Source organism: Mustelus asterias, unplaced genomic scaffold, assembly GCF_964213995.1.
Source record: "Mustelus asterias unplaced genomic scaffold, sMusAst1.hap1.1 HAP1_SCAFFOLD_201, whole genome shotgun sequence".
NCBI classification, from domain to species: Eukaryota; Metazoa; Chordata; class Chondrichthyes; order Carcharhiniformes; family Triakidae; genus Mustelus; species Mustelus asterias.
The window spans coordinates 442,200-462,424 of NW_027590192.1; the positions used below are offsets into that span (position 1 = coordinate 442,200).

General features: G+C 46.2%; 3 protein-coding genes across 3 annotated transcripts in view; 1 reads left to right on the forward strand and 2 right to left on the reverse strand.

The window, feature by feature from the left end:
- LOC144485604 (uncharacterized) overlaps positions 1-20,225 on the reverse strand; it is a 158,567-nt gene that overhangs the window by 118,854 nt on the left and 19,488 nt on the right. The gene's annotated exons all lie outside the window — the stretch shown is intronic.
- The window catches only part of LOC144485615 (uncharacterized), a 69,847-nt gene continuing 53,975 nt past the window's right edge, over positions 4,354-20,225 (reverse strand). Inside the window, exon 5 of the mRNA XM_078203712.1 lies at positions 4,354-6,481. Coding sequence (XP_078059838.1) covers positions 6,067-6,481 — 415 coding nt within the window. The 3' untranslated portion in view covers positions 4,354-6,066. The remainder of the gene's footprint in view (positions 6,482-20,225) is intronic.
- Positions 11,871-13,161, forward strand: LOC144485625 (uncharacterized). Its single transcript, XM_078203726.1, has one exon. The coding sequence runs from the start codon at positions 12,083-12,085 to the stop codon at positions 13,004-13,006; it is 924 nt and encodes a 307-aa protein (XP_078059852.1). The 5' UTR covers positions 11,871-12,082; the 3' UTR covers positions 13,007-13,161.

Genomic DNA, 20,225 nt, shown 5'->3' on the forward strand with positions numbered 1-20,225 from the left:
GTAAAATCACATGTTTGTCAAATGTTCTACATCAAGGTTCTAATATCAGCAAGGTTGTTTACTTGTTTGAGGAACAAACAGTTTCTAGATTACAGACAAACCTTGGGTGAAGTTTTAATAATAAACCTATATAGGCAAGATAGGAATTTTAGACCAATGTTTTGTATTCTGACTAACAGTACAACATTGATATCTGTATTGCAGCTGAGAGCTGTGTTAGAATGAGTGAACTTGGGCTTTGCAGGTTGGACTCTGGTTGTGGAGGTACTGAATGCCCCTGGGGCAGGATTTTGGGAAATCGCCTTTGGATCAGGAACCTGAGGAAAATTCATATTTCTACAGGGGTGGCCACCCATTTGAAGTGATAAAAGTCGCTTGTGTACTTCATAGAAACATAGAAAAACTACAGCACAAACAGGCCCTTCGGCCCACAAGTTGTGCCGAACACATCCCTACCTTCTGGACCTACCTATAACCCTCCATCTATTAAGCTCCATGTACTCATCCAGGAGTCTCTTAAAAGACTCTATTGAGTTCGCCTCCACCACCACTGACGGCAGCCGATTCCACTCGCCCACCACCCTCTGTGTGAAAAACTTACCCCTAACATCTCCCCTGTACCTACCCCCCAGCACCTTAAACCTGTGTCCTCTCGTAGCAGACATTTCCACCCTGGGAAAAAACCTCTGAGAGTCCACCCGATCTATGCCTCTCAACATCTTATACACCTCTATTAGGTCTCCTCTCATCCTTCGTCTCTCCAAGGAGAAAAGACCGAGCTCCCTCAGCCTATCCTCATAAGGCATGCCACTCAATCCAGGCAACATCCTTGTAAATCTCCTCTGCACCCTTTCAATCTTTTCCACATCCTTCCTATAGTGAGGCGACCAGAACTGAGCACAGTACTCCAATTGGGGTCTGACGAGGGTCTTATATAGCTGCATCATTATCCCCGGACTCCTAAACTCAATCCCTTGATTGATAAAGGCGAGCACACCATACATCTTCTTAACCACCTCCTCCACCTGCGGGGCCGATTTTAGAATCCTCTGGACCCGGACCCCAAGGTCCTTCTGATCCTCTACCGTGCGAAGAGTCTTTCCCTTTATTTTGTACTCCTTCATCATTGTACCTTTTTAAAAAATACATTTCAACTCATTTGCTATTTCAGAGGCTTTTCTTGATGGTTAAGTCCCTTTCAAATTAAAGCATTTAGAGCGTCAATATGGAACTGAGTTACCATGCTGTTGTAACCAAATCAAATTAAGTTTAAATATTAATAGTATATCCCTTTAAAACTGACAGAAGAGCTCTATTAAAGTTCAAAAAAGATTCACAAGGATGTTAGCAGAGCTGTGTGTGTTTAAGTCACAGGATTGATTGAACAGGCTGGGGATAATTTCTCCAGGAAAGAGAAGGCTGAAGACTGACCTGATAGGGACTTTAATGGGTGTGATAGGGTTGATATCATCAAGTCATCACTGTGATTACAGGATAGAAATCCGGAACTGATAAATCTAGTTCTCACAGAAAATCCTTCTTCATCTCAAATTATAAATCTCTGTCCCCACACACTCCCTCCTTCCTAAAGTAACATTTATTTATTAGTCAAAAGCAAGGTTTACATTGAACTGCAATGAAGTTACTGTGAAATTCCCCGAGTCGCCACATTCCAGCGCCTGTTGGGGTCAATGCACCCTAACCAGCATGTCTTTCAGACTGTGGGAGGAAAGCGGAGCCCCGGGGGAAATCCACACAGACCTATTGATTGTAACATTAAGTCATCCTACTATGCTACTCTTGCCTTTTCTCCAATTTTCCTCCCCTGAAGGTGCTGACTCTCGACTTCAGTCTCATACTCACCGATTGCCCTCCCCAATATGTCACCCAGTTCTCTAAATCATTCCACCTAAAGTTAACAACCTGTTTTGCGATAAGGTGACGTTCCAATCCAATCCAGTGATACCCCATGTGTACTTTGTAAAAGGGCGGGGTCACTGCGCCCCATTTTCCATTCCAGTCCCAGGGTTTTGGAGACTGCGGTCCGGATGCGTAATGGCGGCTGCACCTCCCACACTCCATCGCGCTGCAGAAAACGCTCTACCCGTTGCGCCGAGGGCGGCCCGGGACTGCGCATGTCCAAGGGAGAGGCAACATCTTTGTTGATTTAAAATCCCAAACACGTTACACCCAAACACCGGCAAAATCTTTGTTCTTTATCTGGGGATAAAATTCTCAGTTATTCCAAATTCCTCCAGGCTATGCTTAATATTTCCGCATTTAACTTATTCCCAGAAATCCTCAATTATAAACTAAAATAGACACATGAGTTTCCGGGCAGTCACAGGAATATGGTCAAGATAGTCCAGTCCCACAATGCCTCACATTCAATCTGCAGTCCTTCAATTATAACACAATATGTGGCTGTATGTAGCTGCCTTGGCCATGGTCAACCCCAAGGGTGCCTTCTTGAACTGCTGCAATGCCTGAGGTGTACGTACACCCACAGTGCTGTTGGAAGGGACTTCCAGTTCCTGAGAGAGACAAGAGATGAAATTGCTGGGCCTCTAACAGAAATCTTTGTTTCTTCATTGGACACAGGTGAGGTCCCAGAGGATTGGAGAATAGCAAATGTGGTCCCGTTATTTAAGAAGGGTAGCAAGGATAACCCGGGTAATCATAGGCCAGTGAGCTTGACGTCCGTGGTAGGGAAATTGTTGGAGAAGATTCTTAGAGATAGGATCTGTACACATTTAGAACTGAATAATCTCATTAGCAATAGACAACATGGTTTTGTGCGAGGGAGGTCATGCCTCACAAATTTGGTTGAGTTTTTTGAGGCGGTGACAAAAATGACTGACGAGGGAAGGGCCGTGGATGTTGTCTACATGGATTTTAGTAAAGCATTTGACAAGGTCCCTCATGGCAGGCTGGTGCAAAAGGTTAAATCTCACGGGATCAAAGGTGAGCTCGCTAGATGGGTACAGAACTGGTTTGGCCATAGAAGACAGAGGGTAGCAGCGGAGGGGTCTTTTTCTGATTGGAGGTCTGTGACTAGTGGTGTTCCGCAGGGCTCTGTATTGGGACCTCTGCTGTTTGTGATATATATAAATGATTTGGAAGAAGATGTAGCAAGTCTGATTAGTAAGTTTGCGGACGACACAATGATTGCTGGAGTTGTGGATTGTGATGAACATTGTCAGAGAATACAGCAGGACATAGATAGGCTGGAAAATTGGGCGGAGAAATGGCAGATGGGACTTAATCCAGATAAATGCGAAGTGATGCATTTTGGTAGATCTAATGCAGGGGGGAGCTATACAATAAATGGCAGAACCATCAGGAGTATAGACACGCAGAAGGATCTGGATGTGCAAGTCCACAGAACCTTAAAGGTGGCAACACAGGTGGAAAGGGTAGTGAAGAAGGCATATGGCATGCTTGCTTTTATTGGACGGGGCATAGAGTATAAAAGTTGGGGTCTGATGGTGCAGATGTATAGAACGTTGGTTCGGCCACATTTGGAATACTGCGTCCAGTTCTGGTCGCCACACTACCAGAAGGACATGGAGGCTTTGGAGAGAGTGCAGAAAAGGTTTACCAGGATGTTGCCTGGTATGGAGGGTATTAGCTATGAGGAGAGATTGAGTAAACTAGGGTTGTTCTCCCTGGAAAAACAGAGGTGGAGGGGCGGCCTAATAGAAGTTTATAAAATTATGAAGGGCATAGATAGGGTGAACAGTTGGAAGCTTTTTCCCAGGTCAGAAACGACAAACACAAGGGGTCACAAGTTCAAGGTAAGGGGGGGCAAGGTTCAATACAGATATGCAGGGGACGTATTTTAATGATAACCATATGAACAGACTGGGAATAGAGGGATACAAACGGATGGTCTCGTTAGGAACACATGATCGGTGCAGGCTTGGAGGGCCGAAGGGCCTGTTCCTGTGCTGTACTGTTCTTTGTTCTTTAAAATAGACACATGAGTTTCCGGGCAGTCACAGGAATATGGTCAAGATAGTCCAGTCCCACAATGCCTCACATTCAATCTGCAGTCCTTCAATTATAACAGAATATGTGGCTGTATGTAGCTGCCTTGGCCATGGTCAACCCCAACCCCAAGGGTGCCTTCTTGAACTGCTGCAATGCCTGAGGTGTACGTACACCCACAGTGCTGTTAGGAAGGGACTTCCAGCTACACATTCCAGACTTTCCCTAGACTGTAGATGGATACCAGATTGATATATTCCATTCAACCACACCCAAGGTGAGTTATTCAAATTCCTTTATTGTCCAGGACAATATATTCACAATATCTTTAAAACAGAAATTAAACATTCCCATTTGATTTCAGGTATTAACATATTCTGTTAGATTGTTCTTTATTGTCAATGTCAGGCTGGCGTTGTTTTCCTTGGAGCAAAGGAGGTTGAGGGGAGATTTGATAGAGGTGGACAAGGTTCTGACAGGTTTAGATAAGGTGGACAAAGAAAAGCTGTTCCCATTAGCTGATGGGACAAGGACGAGGGGGGACACAGATTTCTTGTTTTGGGTCAGAGATGCAAGGGAGGGGGAGTGGGAGGGAGGGGGAGTGGGGGACGGGGGGGGGGGGGGGGGGGGGGCGGTGGAGATGTGAGGAAGAATATTCTGATGCAGTGAATGGTGATGACCTGGAACTCGCTGCCTACGAGGGTGGAGGAAGTAGCGACAATAAACAATTAAAAAGGAAATTGGATGGACATTTGGGATGTTCCAAACAGAATGAAGAACAAAGAAAATTACAGCACAGGAACAAGCCCTTTGGCCCTCCAAGCCTGTAGCAACCATGCTGCCCGTCTGAACTAAAACCTCCTACCTTTCCGGGGACCATATCCCTCTGTTCCTATGCTATTCATATATTTGTCAAGACACATCTTAAAAGTCACTGCCGTATCTGCTTCCACTACCTTCCCCGGCAACGGGTTCCAGGCACCCACCACGCTCTGTGTAAAAAACCTGCCTTGTACATCTCCTTTAAACCTTGCCCCTCGCACCTTAAACCTATGCCTCTAGTAATTGACTCTTCCACCCTGGGAAAAAGCGTCTGATTATCCACTCTGTCCATGTCCCTCATAATCTTGTAGACTTCTATCAGGTCGCCCCCCTCAACCTCCGTCGTTCCAGTGAGAACAAACCAAGTTTCTCCAACCTCTCCTCATAGCTAATGCCCTCGATACCAGGCAACATCCTGGTAAATATTTTCCGTACCCTCTCCAAAGCCCCCACTTCCTTCTGGTAGTGTGGTGACCAGAAATGAACACTGGATTCCAAGTGCGGTCTAACTCAGGTTCTATAAAGCTGCAACATGACTTACCAATTTTTAAACTCAATGCCCCGGCCGAAGAAGGCAAGCATGCCGTATGCCTTCTTGATTATCTTCTCCACCTCATTGCCACTTTCAATAACCTGTGCACCTGTACACCCAGATCCCTCTGCCTATGAATGCTCTGAAGGGTTCTCCATTTACTGTATATTTCCCATCTGTATTAGACCTTCCAAAATGCATTACCTCACATTTGTCCGGATTAAACTTCATCTGCCATCTCTCTGCCCAAGTCTCCAACTGATCTATATCCTGCTGTATCCTCTGCCAGTCCCCATCGCTATCCGCAATTCCACCAACCTTTGTGTCGTCCACAAACTTACCAATCAAACCAGTTACATTTTCCTCCAAATCATTTATATATATTACAAACAGCAAAAGTCCCAGCACTGATCTCTAAGGAATGTCACTTGTCACAGCCCTCCATTCAGAAATGTACCTTTGCACTGCCAACCTCTGTTTTCTTCTGACTAAATATCTCTAAACTTCCTAACACCCTGTCACTCTGTGATCCTTGTGACATTTGAAACCAGGTATTCACAAAAAGGTTCAAAGAGCATCAGCCCACTGGAGGCTGAGATCAGCCAGTCCAGCAGAAAGAAACCCTCTGACCCTCCCCACCGACCAACTGTGAGAATGAACAAAATGCAGTCCTGGATGCAACTGAGAGCAGGAACAATAACAGCAGAATCCAACCCCTGTCATCACTCGTGAACTCGCTGGTGTCTCAGCAGCCGGGATGAAACGCTGAAACCCTTCTCACACTGAGAGCAGGTGAATGGTCTCTCCCCAGTGTGAACTGGCTGATGTGTCCGCAGGGTGGATGACCGAGTGAAGCCCTTCCCACACTGAGAGCAGGTGAATGGTTTCTCCCCAGTGTGAATTCGCTGGTGTGTCCGCAGGTCGGGTAACCGAGTGAATCCCTTCCCACACTGAGAGCAGGTGAACGGACTCTCCCCAGTGTGAACTTGCTGGTGTGTCTGCAGGCTGGATAACTGAGTGAATCCCTTCCCACACTGAGAGCAGGTGAATGGCCTCTCCCCAGTGTGAACTCGCTGGTGTGTCTGCAGGTGGGATGACTGAATGAATCCCTTCCCACATTGAGAGCAGGTGAATGGTCTCTCCCCAGTGTGAACTCGTTGGTGTGTCCGTAAGCTGGAGAACTGATTAAATCCCTTCTCACACTGAGAGCAGATGAACAGCCTCTCCCCAGTGTGGCTGCGCCGATGAGCTTCCAGCAGACATGGGGCTCTGTATCCCTTCCCACAGTCCCCACATTTCCATGGTTTCTCCATGGTGCAGGTTTCCTTGCCTCACTCTTGGGTGGACAATCAGTTGAAACTTCGTCCACACACAGGACAAGATTACAGTCTCTACCCGCTGTGAATGGTGTGATATTTATTCAGACTGTGTAACTGGTTAAAGCTCTTTAGTCAGTGCATTGGAACACTCTCACTCAAGTGTGGCAGTGTGTTGATGCTTTTTCACTCACACTGACATTTCAAATCTTTTCAAATCGACAGACTGGACAATCATTTCTCCTTCTGGATTCAAAGTCCGATGATATTGAGGTCCCAAGGAACACGATTCTGTCACGCCTAGACGTGACGTTTGAGATTTCAGTCTGTGATTCCTCTTTCAATATCCTGAAAATGAGTTTCCAAAAGTCATCAGTGTCAGTACAGGATAGAAATTCAGAACAATTTCTATGGAACATTCTTTCCTCTCTCATTCCCCAAAAGCTGTAAATCTCCATCCCACACACTCTCTCCCCATTCTCAGCAGGTCTGGCAGCACCTGGATGGAGAGAAAAGAACTGATGTTTCAGAGCTTTGACAAAGGGTCATTTAGACAAGAAACATCAGCTCTTTTCTCTCCTTACAGATGCTGCCAGACCTGCTGAGATTTTCCAGCATTTTCTCCCTTGGCTTCAGACGCCAGCATCCGCAGTAATTTGCTTTTATAAGGCTGCAGATACCTCCTCCCAAGTAACGAGCGTGTGCCCAAGACATCACCACTTGTTTCCCTTATTTCTTTAGCCCCCATGGTGCTCTCTGCAGTAAACACAGAGGAGAAGTATTCATTAAAAATCTCACCCATCTCCTGTAGCTCCACACACAGATGGCCATACTGATTTTTAAGGGGATCTATTCTCTCTCTAGCCACCGTCTTACTCTTAATATAGCTATAGAACCTCTTGGAATTTTCTTTAATCTTACCTGCCAGATCCATATCAGACCCTCTTTTTGTCCTCCTGATTTCCCTCTTCAGTATTTTCTTACACTTTTTATAGTCAGAGTGATTCACTTGTCCCCGATTGCCTAAACCCAATGTATGCTTCCTTCTTTTACCTGACCAGAGCCTCAATGTCCCTTGTCTGCCAGAGATCCTTAAATTTACCATTCTTTCCCTGCATCTTAACAGGAATATACTGCCCCTGGACTCTTGATATCACACTTTTAAAACCTCCCATTTGCCAGTCATTCCTTTCCCTTCAAACAAACTCACCTAATCGATATCTGCTCGATCCTGCCTAATGCCCACAAAAGTGGCCCTGCTCCTGTTTAGGGCCTTGACCTGTGGACCTGTCCTATCTTTTTCCTGAACTATTTTGAAACTATTGGTGCTCCCAATAGTGCTCCCTGACTGACACTTCAGTCACTTGCTCCACCTCATTTCTTAACTGTCTAATAGAAAGTGAGTCCAGGAATTGATAATGAAAAATAAGGAGCTGGGAGATGAATTGAACAAGTATTTTGCTTCGGTGTTTACAATAGAGGATACAGTTAAAACTCAGAGACAGCTGGAAATCAGAAAACAGAAGTGTGGGATGAACTCTGAAAAAGCACAATTCCCAGGGAAGTGGTGCTCAGCAAACTGTTGGAGCTGTGGGCTGATGAGTCCTCGGGTCCTGCTGGGCTTCATTCTCGGGTCTTAACAGAGTGAGATAGTTGATGTGTTGTTCAATTTTCTAAAATTCCCCATCGGGAATTGGATAAAGGGAAACCGGTGGATGTGCTGTACTCAGATTTCCAGAAGACATTTGATGAGGTGCCACATGAAAGGTTATTGCAGCAAATAAAAGTTCATGCTGTGGGGATAACATATTGGCGTGGATAGAAGATTGGCTAACAGCAAACAGTGGGCAGAAATGGATCATTTTCTGGTTCGAGAGAGCGAGAAACCTGGACCAACCTTTCCAGAGTCTGCACCCTCCCTGGATTCACTTCCTTTCTCTTCAGTTGCTGCAAGTCCCCAATTTCCCCCAGAATGAGAAAAGAAATGGAAAGGGGGTTGAAGAGAAAGTGTTTTACTCACAGATGTTTGGGTCTTCCGAGATTGCATCTACCTGGGCCACACCTTTCAAGGCACAGGAATCCCAGCGAGAGCAGCATTCAACAAGCCCCAGCCGAAACAAAAAGTTCTTGCACAAGTCACGAACCCAAGCACTTGAAACAGAAACTTCACGCCGACCAAGGCGTTCCTCCCAGCGGCCACATTTCCAAAAGCTCACCGCAAGGCGCGCATTAAGCCCGCCTTGAACTCCTTATCCTCTGCCCGCCCCCTGCCTGGAGCACACTATACTGGCCAACACGCAAAGCGAACGGCCAATATGGTGGACTGGCTGGACAATCCAATCTTTCCCACTCACAGATGTTTGAGACAGGAGGAAGTTTGAGTCTGTCTGAAGATCAATCTTCATTCACACAAAGCCCACGCTCTGATTGGCTGGAAGACCAGAGTCCTTCCGGTCCTCCAACTCTTCCCATTGGTCAACACCTCAACATGAAGATCAGAGGGTGGGTTCTCCCCCGCACATGCGCAGCTTCCCCTCTCCCTCGCACATGTGTAGTCCTGGGCCGGGGGGAGGGGGAGCTCACTGAGCGGCTTCTCGCTCTTGCCGGAGCCGTCAGCCGGTTGCCTGGAAACCTTGGTTCAAGGAGGTGTAGGGGGAGGGGAACAATGGGTGGGGGCGGGGCTCGTGGGTCCGCGCGCCCGGACCTGCGCACTGGAACCCAGAGACGTCAACGCGGAGCAGAGTGATTCCTAATGGCTGATTCAGGCAGGGCTCTATTGTGACGTCACAATGCGGAAGTTGTCCAATGAGCTTCCGAGTGAAACTCCCTCCTCTGTTCAACATCTGGGAGGAAATCAATGTTTCCCCCTTTCCATTTCTTTCCTCATTCTGGGGGAAGTTGGGGACTTGCAGCAACTGAAGGAAATGAAGTGAATTCGGTCTGTATATTCCACACATTTTTACTCCAGTAATGTAGACATTTATCTGTCTGGCAGCCTGCATGGAAATTTTCAGCTCTCTGCATCCAGGGCAAGAAGCAGTGAGCATGGATCTGTCAATCACACATGAGGATGGCCTCAACCGGGATCTTGGGTTCATGTCACACTATCTGTAACCCCCACGACTTGCCTGGGCTTGCAAAATCTCACTAACTGTCCTGGCTGGACACAATACACATCTCTTTAACCTGTGCTTAACCCTCTCTCCACTCTCATTGTCTGTGCCTTTAAGACTTGATTACGTTTAAAGACTCGTATTCCAACCATTATCTTGTAAATTGAGTTTGTGTCTTTATATGCCCTGTTTGTGAACAGAACTCCCACTCACCTGATGAAGGGGCAGCGCTCTGAAAGCTTGTGGCTTGTGCTACCAAATAAACCTGTTGGATTTAAACCTGGTGTTGTGAGATTACTTACTGTGCTTACCCCAGTCCAACGCCGGCACATCTTTGGACTGTGGAAGGAAAACCGGAACATCCGGAAGAAACCCACACAGACACGGGGAGAATGTAGAAACTCTGCACAGACAGTGACCCGAGGCTGGAATTGAACCCGGGTCCCTGGCGCTGTTAGGCAGCTGCACTAACCACTGTGCCACCGGGACACATGTCAGTGCCATCGCCCGACTCCAGCCCAGTCTCAGCTCATCTGGAACCCTCACCCATTCCATTGTGACCTCACACCCTCACCCATTCCATTGTGACGTCACACCCTCACCCATTCCATTGTGACGTCACACCCTCACCCATTCCATTGTGACGTCAGGGCTTCACTCTCCGATCACAATCCCTGCCGGCCTCCCACATGCAGCCTCAATGGCGGCAGTCAGCCCGGGTCTAACACTACAAGCTGCCGCTCCATTTGGTACAAAGGGGGGGACCGGGAAGTTCATTTCCGGGGATTGGGTTTGAACAACATGTTTACAAAGCCTCTCCACCCACCCGCCACATTTATCATTCCCCGCGCGCCCCATCTACCTCGTATTGCTCTCGCTTCCAAACTAAAACCGGCCGTCCGTCGCCATTACCCGCACTGATGTGGAGATGCCGGCTTTGGACTGGGGTAAACACAGCAACAAGTCAAACAACACCAGGTGAAAGTCCAACAGGTTTATCTGGTTCACCCGCACTGCGCATGCTTCAGGTCCCGCCTCTCATTCACTCTGATTGGTTGGAGGACCAGCCGCTCCCGCTCGGTCCTCCAGTACCGCCCCCTCTTCCTATTGGTCCGGCGCTGCCGTCAATCGTTGCCCGGGCATTGTGATGTGGAGCATGCGCAGTGTCATTGCTGTCCTTGGCGCTTGTTTGTCCCGGAGAAGCGGAGTCAGCGTTAGGCGGTGGCTGGGAGGATTTGGAAACACTTTGTGGATCCGCAAACCCTTCAGAATCATTGTCAGCTCCCTGGTTTGCAGCTGCGGGGCTTCTCCCTCCCTCCCTCCCGGGAACAGGCCCAGGTTAACGGCCCCATCCTGGCTCAGCCACTGGAGGATGGTTCACATCAGAGGATGGGGGAGGGGGACAATAAATAAGAGGTTACACTTTGGCCTCAAATCAATGAGGACTCTGATCTCTGGGAAGGAAGGAAACCCTGGGAGGTGGGCGGGGAGGATTCACAAACACCCGCTTGAGGCCCCAACACCCCCAATAAGACCCATTGGTTTTATTGTCAGTCTGCAGACAGGAGCTGGAGAACTGAACCCAATAAGAGTTTTAACAATACCAGGTTAAAGTCCAACAGGTTTATTTGGTAGCAAACACCATTAGCTACCATTAGGTGTTTGCTACCAAATAAACCTGTTGGACTTTAACCTGGTGTTGTTAAAACTCTTACTGTGTTCACCCCAGTCCAACGCCGGCATCTCCACATCAGAACTGAACCCAGACAGAGGAGAGGGAGGGAGAAAACTGGGAGTGGAGAAAAGAAATGGTGAGATGGGTTTGGATTTCAGCCCAGGGAGGAGGGAGAGTTTGTGGGACAGGAATTTATTGATTTGGGGCAACAAGAGAGGAAGAAATGTTCCAGAGAATTAGAATTGCCTGTTCAAAATTTCTATCCTGGACTGACAGTGATTAATTTTGTAAACTCCTTTTACAGGTGAGGTGAAGAAACATCACATCAAAATCAGACAGAGTCTCGATTCACTCGGGCTTAAATATCCTCAGACTTTGAATGTGGAAGGAGAAATGTTTGTCTTCTGTCTGGAGGAGAAGATTTCAAACATCAGTGCGACTGAAAAAGCACCAAGATACCCACACACCCGAGTGAGAGTGTTTCAGTGAGTTGACTGTGGAAAGAGCTTTATCCAGTTACGCAGCCTTAAAAAACATCACAGCATTCACAGCGAGGAGAAACTGTACACGTATTGTGTGTGGATGAGGCTTCAACTGATCGTTTAACCTGGAGAAACATAAGGACACCAGCACCATGGAGAAACCGTGGAAATGTGGGGACTGTGGGAAAGGATTCAGTTACCCTTCCCTGCTGGAAAACCATCGGCGCAGTCACACTGGTGAGAGACCGTTCACCTGTTCTGTCTGTGGGGAGGGATTCATTCAGTCATCTGGCCTTTGGTCTCACCAGAGAATTCACACTGAGGAAAAGCCATTCACCTGCACCTCCTGTGGGAAGAGGTTCAGGCATTCTTCAGCACTCACTGTGCACCAACGCACTCACACCGGGGAGAGACCATTCATCTGCTCCGTGTGTGGGAAGGGATTCACTCAGTCATTCCACCTGCTATCACACCAGCGAGTTCATACTGGGGAGAGGCCGTTCACCTGCTCCGACTGTGGGAAGGGATTCACTGGGTCATCTCACTTACTGTCACACCAGCGAGTTCACATTGAGGACAAACCATTCAGCTGCCCTGACTGTGGACGGAGTTTCAGACAGGCATCCTCCCTCATTACACACCAGCGAATTCACACTGGGGAGAGACCGTTTACTTGCTTTGTGTGTGGAAAGGGATTCACAGTTTTACCCACCCTGCTGAGACACCAGAAAATTCACACTGAAGAGAAGCCATTCAGCTGCACTGACTGTGGAAAGAATTTCAGGCAGTCATCCAACCTCACTGCTCACCGACGCACTCACACTGCAGAAAGACCATTCACATGCTCCGTGTGTGGGAAGGGATTCAATCGGTCATCCAACCTCTCTGCTCACCAGCGAGTTCACACAGGGGAGAGGCCATTCACTTGCTCCGTGTGTGGGAAGGGATTCGCAAAGTCTTTCAACCTGCTGGCTCACCAACGCACTCACACTAAGAGGCCATTCAACTGCTCTGTGTGTGGGAAGGGATTCACTCAGTCACAATGGCTCCTGAGACATCAACAAGTTCACCAGTGACTGCAGGGGTTGGATTTTGCTGTTTTTGCTGCTGTTCAGTATTGACAGTCTGACAATATTTTATTTCTGTTGATGTTAACAAATCCTATAACTAGCTGGAATTTAATATTCTGGAAGTGTCACTGATTTTCAGGGCTGCAATGTCACTTTTTAAAAGCACCACAGTGATCTTCCCCCTTAATTGAAGAACTGTCAACAGGAACCTGTTTAGAATAAAATTAAGAACTTTTGCTTCAATTCTAATTTGATCTTTGGGCAAAATCTACAATTCATTCTCTGAAAGATCCATCTGCAGGGCACAAAGTATTTATTTTCAATGCTTGTATTGAGATTTTCTGGAAAGCTACTCTTTGATTTTTAAGGGCTATTTTTTGGTTTCCAGGGCATCGTTTTCCATTCTCAGTAACTCCTTTATTAGTGATGTAGTCACGTAGTAACATTACCTTTTGTGTTTCTGTTAGTTTACTTCTTTGAATAAGATAGCACAAATACTGAAGACTGTGTATATATTAAATCTTTTAAATTGGAATCTATGAATGATATGTTTTGTTAACTTATTTTAAAAATACTCCCATACTCTCTTTCCAAAATGAGAATTCTAACTATTTGACACAAGGTAACTGAATCAGATGTTTACTGGTTCAGACGGTGGAGCAGGAAAAATCTCTCCCGATTCTGATCTTCATTGTGTGTGGATTTACATTGATAACCCATCAATAACCTCACTACACCAGCTGAGATCAGCTCTGACCGGGGATTCTGTATGTTTTCTGTGAACGTTCAACTGCAAATAAAAGCAGTTTAGAATATGGACCTGGATGAATGGATCTCAATTTCTAATGTGACGACCCAAGTGATTGGTAAGTATGTTCACAATATCTGGTTACTCAAATTCCTGAGCTGTAAACCCCACCTCCTGAGATATATAAAAATAATCGAGACTTGTTCAGCAGAATGGGGAAAGCTCTGCCGATGGTTGGATCATTCCTTTTGAGGCTCACACTGCTATGAAACTAGTTCTGTAGCAGGAAGACACAACTCCTCCACACATCACTGATAGGCTGCTGAGTCTTTTCTCAAAATAGGTGGCAAAGCTGTTCCTCCAGTTTGAGACTCTGTCTCTGCAGATGTAGCAACATCGGGAGAGACAGAATCTGTGATTGGAGGAGATGGTCCTCACAGTTTCTGCCTCTCCCATGTACAGGATGATTTATTTCTTCCAGTAGTTCCTCACAAGACTTAATTTCTGCAGGCCTTTTGGCAAGTCATGTTGCAGCTTTATAGAACCTCAGTTAGGTCGCACTTGGAATATAGTGTTCAATTCTTGTTGCCACACTACCAGAAAGATGTGGAGGCTTTGGAGAGGGTGGAGAGGGTACAGAAAAGATCTACCAGGATGTTGCCTGGCATGGAGGGCATTAGTTATGAGGAGAGGTTGGAGAAACTTGGCTTGTTCTCACTGGAACGACGCAGGTTGAGGGCGATCTGACAGAAGTCTACAAGATTGTGAGGGGCTTGGGCAGAGTGGATAGTCAGAAGCTTTTTCCCAGGGTAGAAGAGTCAATTACTAGGGGGCATAGGTTTAAGGTGCGAGGGGCAAGGTTTAAAGGAGATGTACGAGGCAGATTTTTTACCCAGAGGGTGGTGGGTGCCTGGAACTCGCTGCCGGGGGAGGTAGTGGAAGCAGATACAATAGTGACTTTTAAGGGGCGTCTTGACAAATACATGAATAGGATGGGAATGGAGGGATATGGTCCCCAGAAGGGTAGGGGGTTTCAGTTCAGTCGGGCAGTGTAGTTGGTGCAGGCTTGGAGGGCTAAAGGGGGTGTTCCTGTGCTGTAAGTTTCTTTGTTTTCTTTTGAGGGTGAATTCACCATCCACAGCCATGTATTTTGAATCCTGGTTCTGAAATATTCTCTCTGGGTTTAAGGCTTCCTAGCGTCAGACACACATTTAGATCTTACCACCAAACACCAATTCATATCCTCATCCGTGTCCCAGATTTAAATGTGGTTGTCCAAACTAGAAAACATATATAATTTGACTCTTTTTAAACCTGATTCACCACACCCTGCCACACTAACTACAAGAGATTGTGTTTGGGACCAGTTGTTCCGTTAAAGTCTGGGTTGTTCTCAATGGTGACAGTTTTAACCTCCATAACCTGTCCTAACCCTTCTGCCCTCCAGGGGGCTCTGTTTTTCTGATGGTGACATTCCCTGTTGACCCAGTCAGCCCTTGAATTGTTTGTGAATCCAGTCACATGTCGGTTAGACTGGATCAGGGCGGCAGATTTCCTTCCTTGAAGGGAATTAGAGAACCAGATGTGTTTTTACAACAATTAATTCATGCTCATCAATATTTTTATTGAAACGTGGTGGGATTCAAACCCAGGTCCCAAAATCATTATAATAAATAGAGAAAATGCTGGATAAACTCAGCAGGTTGGTTCTTTTCAGAACTCCAGCATCTGCTGGATTTTGCTTTACCTCCAAATCATTCTCCTGGATTACTCCTGCTCTGGCTCTAATTCCAGTCAGCTCAGACAACAAAAACAGGTTTCACAAAATCACAAACATTTAAAAAAGGAGGTAGACAAAAGGCAGGTAACTATAGGCTGGTTAGCTTAACTTCTGTAGGAGGGAAAATGCTTGGATCTATCATCAGGGAAAAAATAGCGAGACATCTGGATATAAATTGTCCCATTGGTAAGACGCAGCATGGGTTCATGAAGGGCAGGTCATGTTTGACTAATTTGGTGGAATTATTTGAGAACATTACATGTGCAGTGGACAATGGGGAACCTGTGGATGTGGTGTATCTGGATTTCCAGAAGGCATTTGACAAGGTGCCGCACCAAAGACTGCTGCATAAGATAAAGGTGCACAGTGTTACGGGTAATGTATTAGCATGGATAGAGAATTGGTTAACTAACAGAAAGCAAAGAGTGGGGGTAAATGGGTGTTTTTCTGGTTGGCGATCAGTGACTAGTGGTGTGCCTCAGGGATCAGTGTTGGGACCGCAATTGTTTACGATTTACATCGATGATTTGGAGTTGGGGACCAAGTGTAGTGTGTCAAAATTCGCAGATGACACTAAGAGCAAAGTGTGCAGAGGACGCTGAAAGTCTGCAAAGGGATATAGATAATCTAAGTGAGTGAGCGAGGGTCTGGCAGATGGAGTACAATGTTGGTAAATGTGAGGTCATCCATTTTGGTAGGAATAACAGCAAAATTGACTATTATTTAAATGGGAAAAAATTGCAGTGTGCTACTGTGCAGAGGCCAAGCTGATTGGAGGAGGGAAAGCAATTCCTCCTCCAAGACTTGATCTCATTTGCATCTTAGCCAAAAGGCCGAGATACTGCTTTTAAAAATTGCTTCATATGAAACATATGAAGCTTCAATGTAACCTAATGACCTCAAACAAACCTCTGCAAGACGTGCCGGATCATTGACACGGATGCCATCATCTCACGTGAGAACACCATCTACCAGGTACACGGTACCTACTCTTGCAACTCGGCCAACGTTGTCTACCTGATACGCTGCAGGAAAGGATGTCCCGAGGCATGGTACATTGGGGAAACCATGCAGACACTACGACAACGGATGAATGAACACCGCTCGACAATCACCAGGCAAGACTGTTCTCTTCCTGTGGGGGAGCACTTCAGCAGTCACGGGCATTCAGCCTTGGATCTTCAGGTAAGCGTTCTCCAAGGCGGCCTTCACGACACACGACAGCGCAGTCGCTGAGCAGAAACTGATAGCCAAGTTCCGCACACATGAGGACGGCCGAAACCGGGATGTTGGATTTATGTCACATCATCAGTAACCCCCACAGCTTGCCTCCTGGACTTGTAGAATCTCACTAGCTGTTCTGTCTGGAGACAATACACATCTCTTTAACCCGTGTTTACTGTTCCCTCCACCCACATTGTCTGTACCTTTAAGACCTGGCTGGTTGGAGGATTCGCATTCTAATCAGTATTCTGCAACTTGATTCTGTCTGTTTGCACTGTTTGAGAGCACATTTCCACTCCATCTGACAAAGGAGCAGTGCTCCGAAAGCTTATGGTATTTGCTACCAAATAAACCTGTTGGACTTTAACCTGGTGTTGTGAGACTTCTTACGCTGTGCAGAGGGACAGGGGTGTCCTTGTGCAGGAATCGCAAAGAGTTGGTTTGTAGGTGCAACAGGTAATTAAGAAGGCAAATGGAATTTTGTCCTTCATTGCGAGAGGGATGGAGTTTAAAAACAGCGAGATTATGTTGCAGCTGTATAAGGTGCTGGTGAGGCCACACCTGGAGTACCGTGTACAGTTTTGGTCTCCTTACTTGAGAAAGGATATACTGGCACTGGAGGGGGTGCAGAGGAGATTCACGAGGTTGATTCTGGAGTTGAGAGGGTTGGCTTATGAGGAGAGACTGAGTAAATTGGGGCTATGCTCATTGGAATTCAGAAGAATGAGGGGAGATCTTATAGAAACATATAAGATTATGAAGGGAATAGATAAGATAGAAGCAGGGAAGTTGTTTCCACTGGCGGGTGAAACTAGAACTTGGGGGCATAGCCTCAAAATAAGGGGAAGCAGATTTAGGACTGAGTTGAGGAGGAACTTCTTCACACAAAGGGTTGTGAATCTGTGGAATTCCCTGCCCAGTGAAGCAGTTGGGGCTACCTCATTGAATGTTTTTAAGGCAAGAATAGATAAATTATTGAACAGTAAAGGAATTAAGGGCTATGGTGAGCGGGCGTGTAAGTGGAGCTGAGTCCACAAAAAGATCAGCCATGAGGCTCGAGGGGCCCGATGGCCGACTCCTGCTCCTAGTTCTTATGTTCTTCCCACAATCCCCACATTTCCATGGCATCTCCCTGTGACTGCAAATTATGTTCCAAAAGGCCAGATGATTGGTTGAAGCTTTCACCACACCTGACTAAACCTCTGACTAACCTGACTAAAACTGAGGATAAAGTATTGGTGTCTGTAAGGGCTAAAACAATACCCTTGGCTTCCTTGTAGATCTATGGCACCAAGTTCAAGACTCCTTCATGAATCATCCTCTTGGCCTCTAGCCTGTCAACTGTCCATGAGAATCTTATAGGTTTCAGAATGTTCACTGCTCATTCTTCCAAACCTAATGAGTATAGGTGCAACCCTTCCCCAAAAGACGAGTTGGATTCTGCGGCATCACTTGCCCCGAGGTCAAAGGTCCTTTGTGTGGTCCACCCCCTGGCCTGCTACGATTCCTGTGGTGGGTGGGATGGGAGAATTCTCCCCTACACCTTCACAACCTTTCCTCAAAAGGCAACACCTTCATCTTAGGAATGGGCCTGGTGAACGTTCTCTGAACTCATTCCAATGAAAGCATGTCATTCCATCAGTAGGGAGACCAGAACCGTACACAGTATTCCAGCTGCTATCTCAGCAATGTCCTGTGTAGGTGCAGCAAGTTCCCTTTTTCAAACTCCACCCCCTTGCAGTAAAGTCCAACACTCCATTTGCCGCCTTCTTTACTTGCTGTACCTTCATCCTATTTGTTCACGATTCATGTACAAGGTCACCCAGATTCCTCTCTACGGCAGTATTCTTCAGTTTCTGTACATTTAAACAATTTTTTGCTTCTCTATTCTTCCTGCCAAAGTGGAAAAGCTCCCACTTTCCCGCACTATACTCCATCTGCCATTTTTCTGTCCATTCAGGTAACTTATCTGCGTCCCTTACAGATTTTTTGTAATAACCTCACAACTTGCTTTTCTACCTATCTTTGTATCATCAATTCTGGCTTCATCCAAGTCATTGATCAAGGTGGCTGTTTTTCTCTCTCTCAGTTGTGGGTGATATTTGTCTCTATTCTCCTGGAAACTGAATGAATCTTGTTCCAAACTGGGTTCAATATCAGACATTTCAGGGAGTCAGGAATCATTCGCCCCTGAACCTACACTGGTAAAACCCCAGGCAGTTCCTCAGTCAGGATTTTTCTGGTTCCTCACCATATATTAGTCAGGATACTGAAACCCAGCTTTTTTACAGTCCACTCCTGGAGGCCCCACTCCCTGAGCCGACAACATTCAGCAGTGTCAGTGCTGAAGTTTCACAGTGGGAGTGATTCCCAGAGTAACTGTCAATCAGATCACCATTGATGTCCAGGTTTGTGTATTTTTAGTTATCCTGATGTCTAACACACACACATCAATAAAACAGGGAATTCCTGCAAACAAACTGCAGCTTCTTCTCTGTCTGGACAGACAATGTTTGTTGAATAATTGTCCCAGCGGTTAACAGGCTCCTGTGAACTCATCCAACTCGTATTTTAATACTGACTTTAACAAATATATTTTAAACAGGTTTATTTTAAATGAGTTAAAACCAGCCTTAAAATGGTATATATAGTATAACAACCATAGTACTTTTCAGACTGGAAACTTTAACCTGCTGTTTCACTTTGATTTAGGAGCAGATCCCAGTTTTACACCAGTCTCTGATTCATGTATCCAGCATTCACCGTCATTCTAAAAGCAGAAGTTGCTGCAAAATCTCAGTAAGTCTGACAGAATCTGTAAAGTCAGGAACAATTAATGTTTCCAGTTGAATGTGACTCTTCTTCAGTGTCAAAACATTAGCTCTGTTTCTCTCTCCAGAGATGCTGTCAGACCTGCTGAGTTTTTACAGCACTTCTTGTTTTTATTTACGAGTTCAGGACTCAGACTAGACAATCCACAATACAAATCTTACAACTGGGCCAGGGTTTATTAACATCAGCAGAAACAGACACCAATGAAAATGGTTGGGACCTCGATGAGATTAACAGCAAAATTCAGTCCTTGCAGTCACTCATGAACATGATGGTGTTTCAGCAGGTGAGGTGACTGAGTGAATCCCTTCCCACACACGGAGCAGGTGAATGGCCTGTCCCCAGTGTGAATTCGCTGGTGCTTTACCAGGTTGGATGATTGACTGAATCCCTTGCCACAATCAGAGCAAGTGAATGGTCTCTCCCCAGTGTGAACTCGCTGGTGTCTCCGCAAGGTGGATGAATCAATAAATCCCTTCCCACACTCAGAGCAGATAAATGGCCTCTCCCTATTATGAATTCTCTGGTGTTTCAGCAGGTCGGATGAATCAGTGAATCCCTTCCCACAATCAGAGCATCCTCCCCATTGACCAACTGTGAGAATGAACAAAATGCAGTCCTGGATGTAATTGAGAACAGAA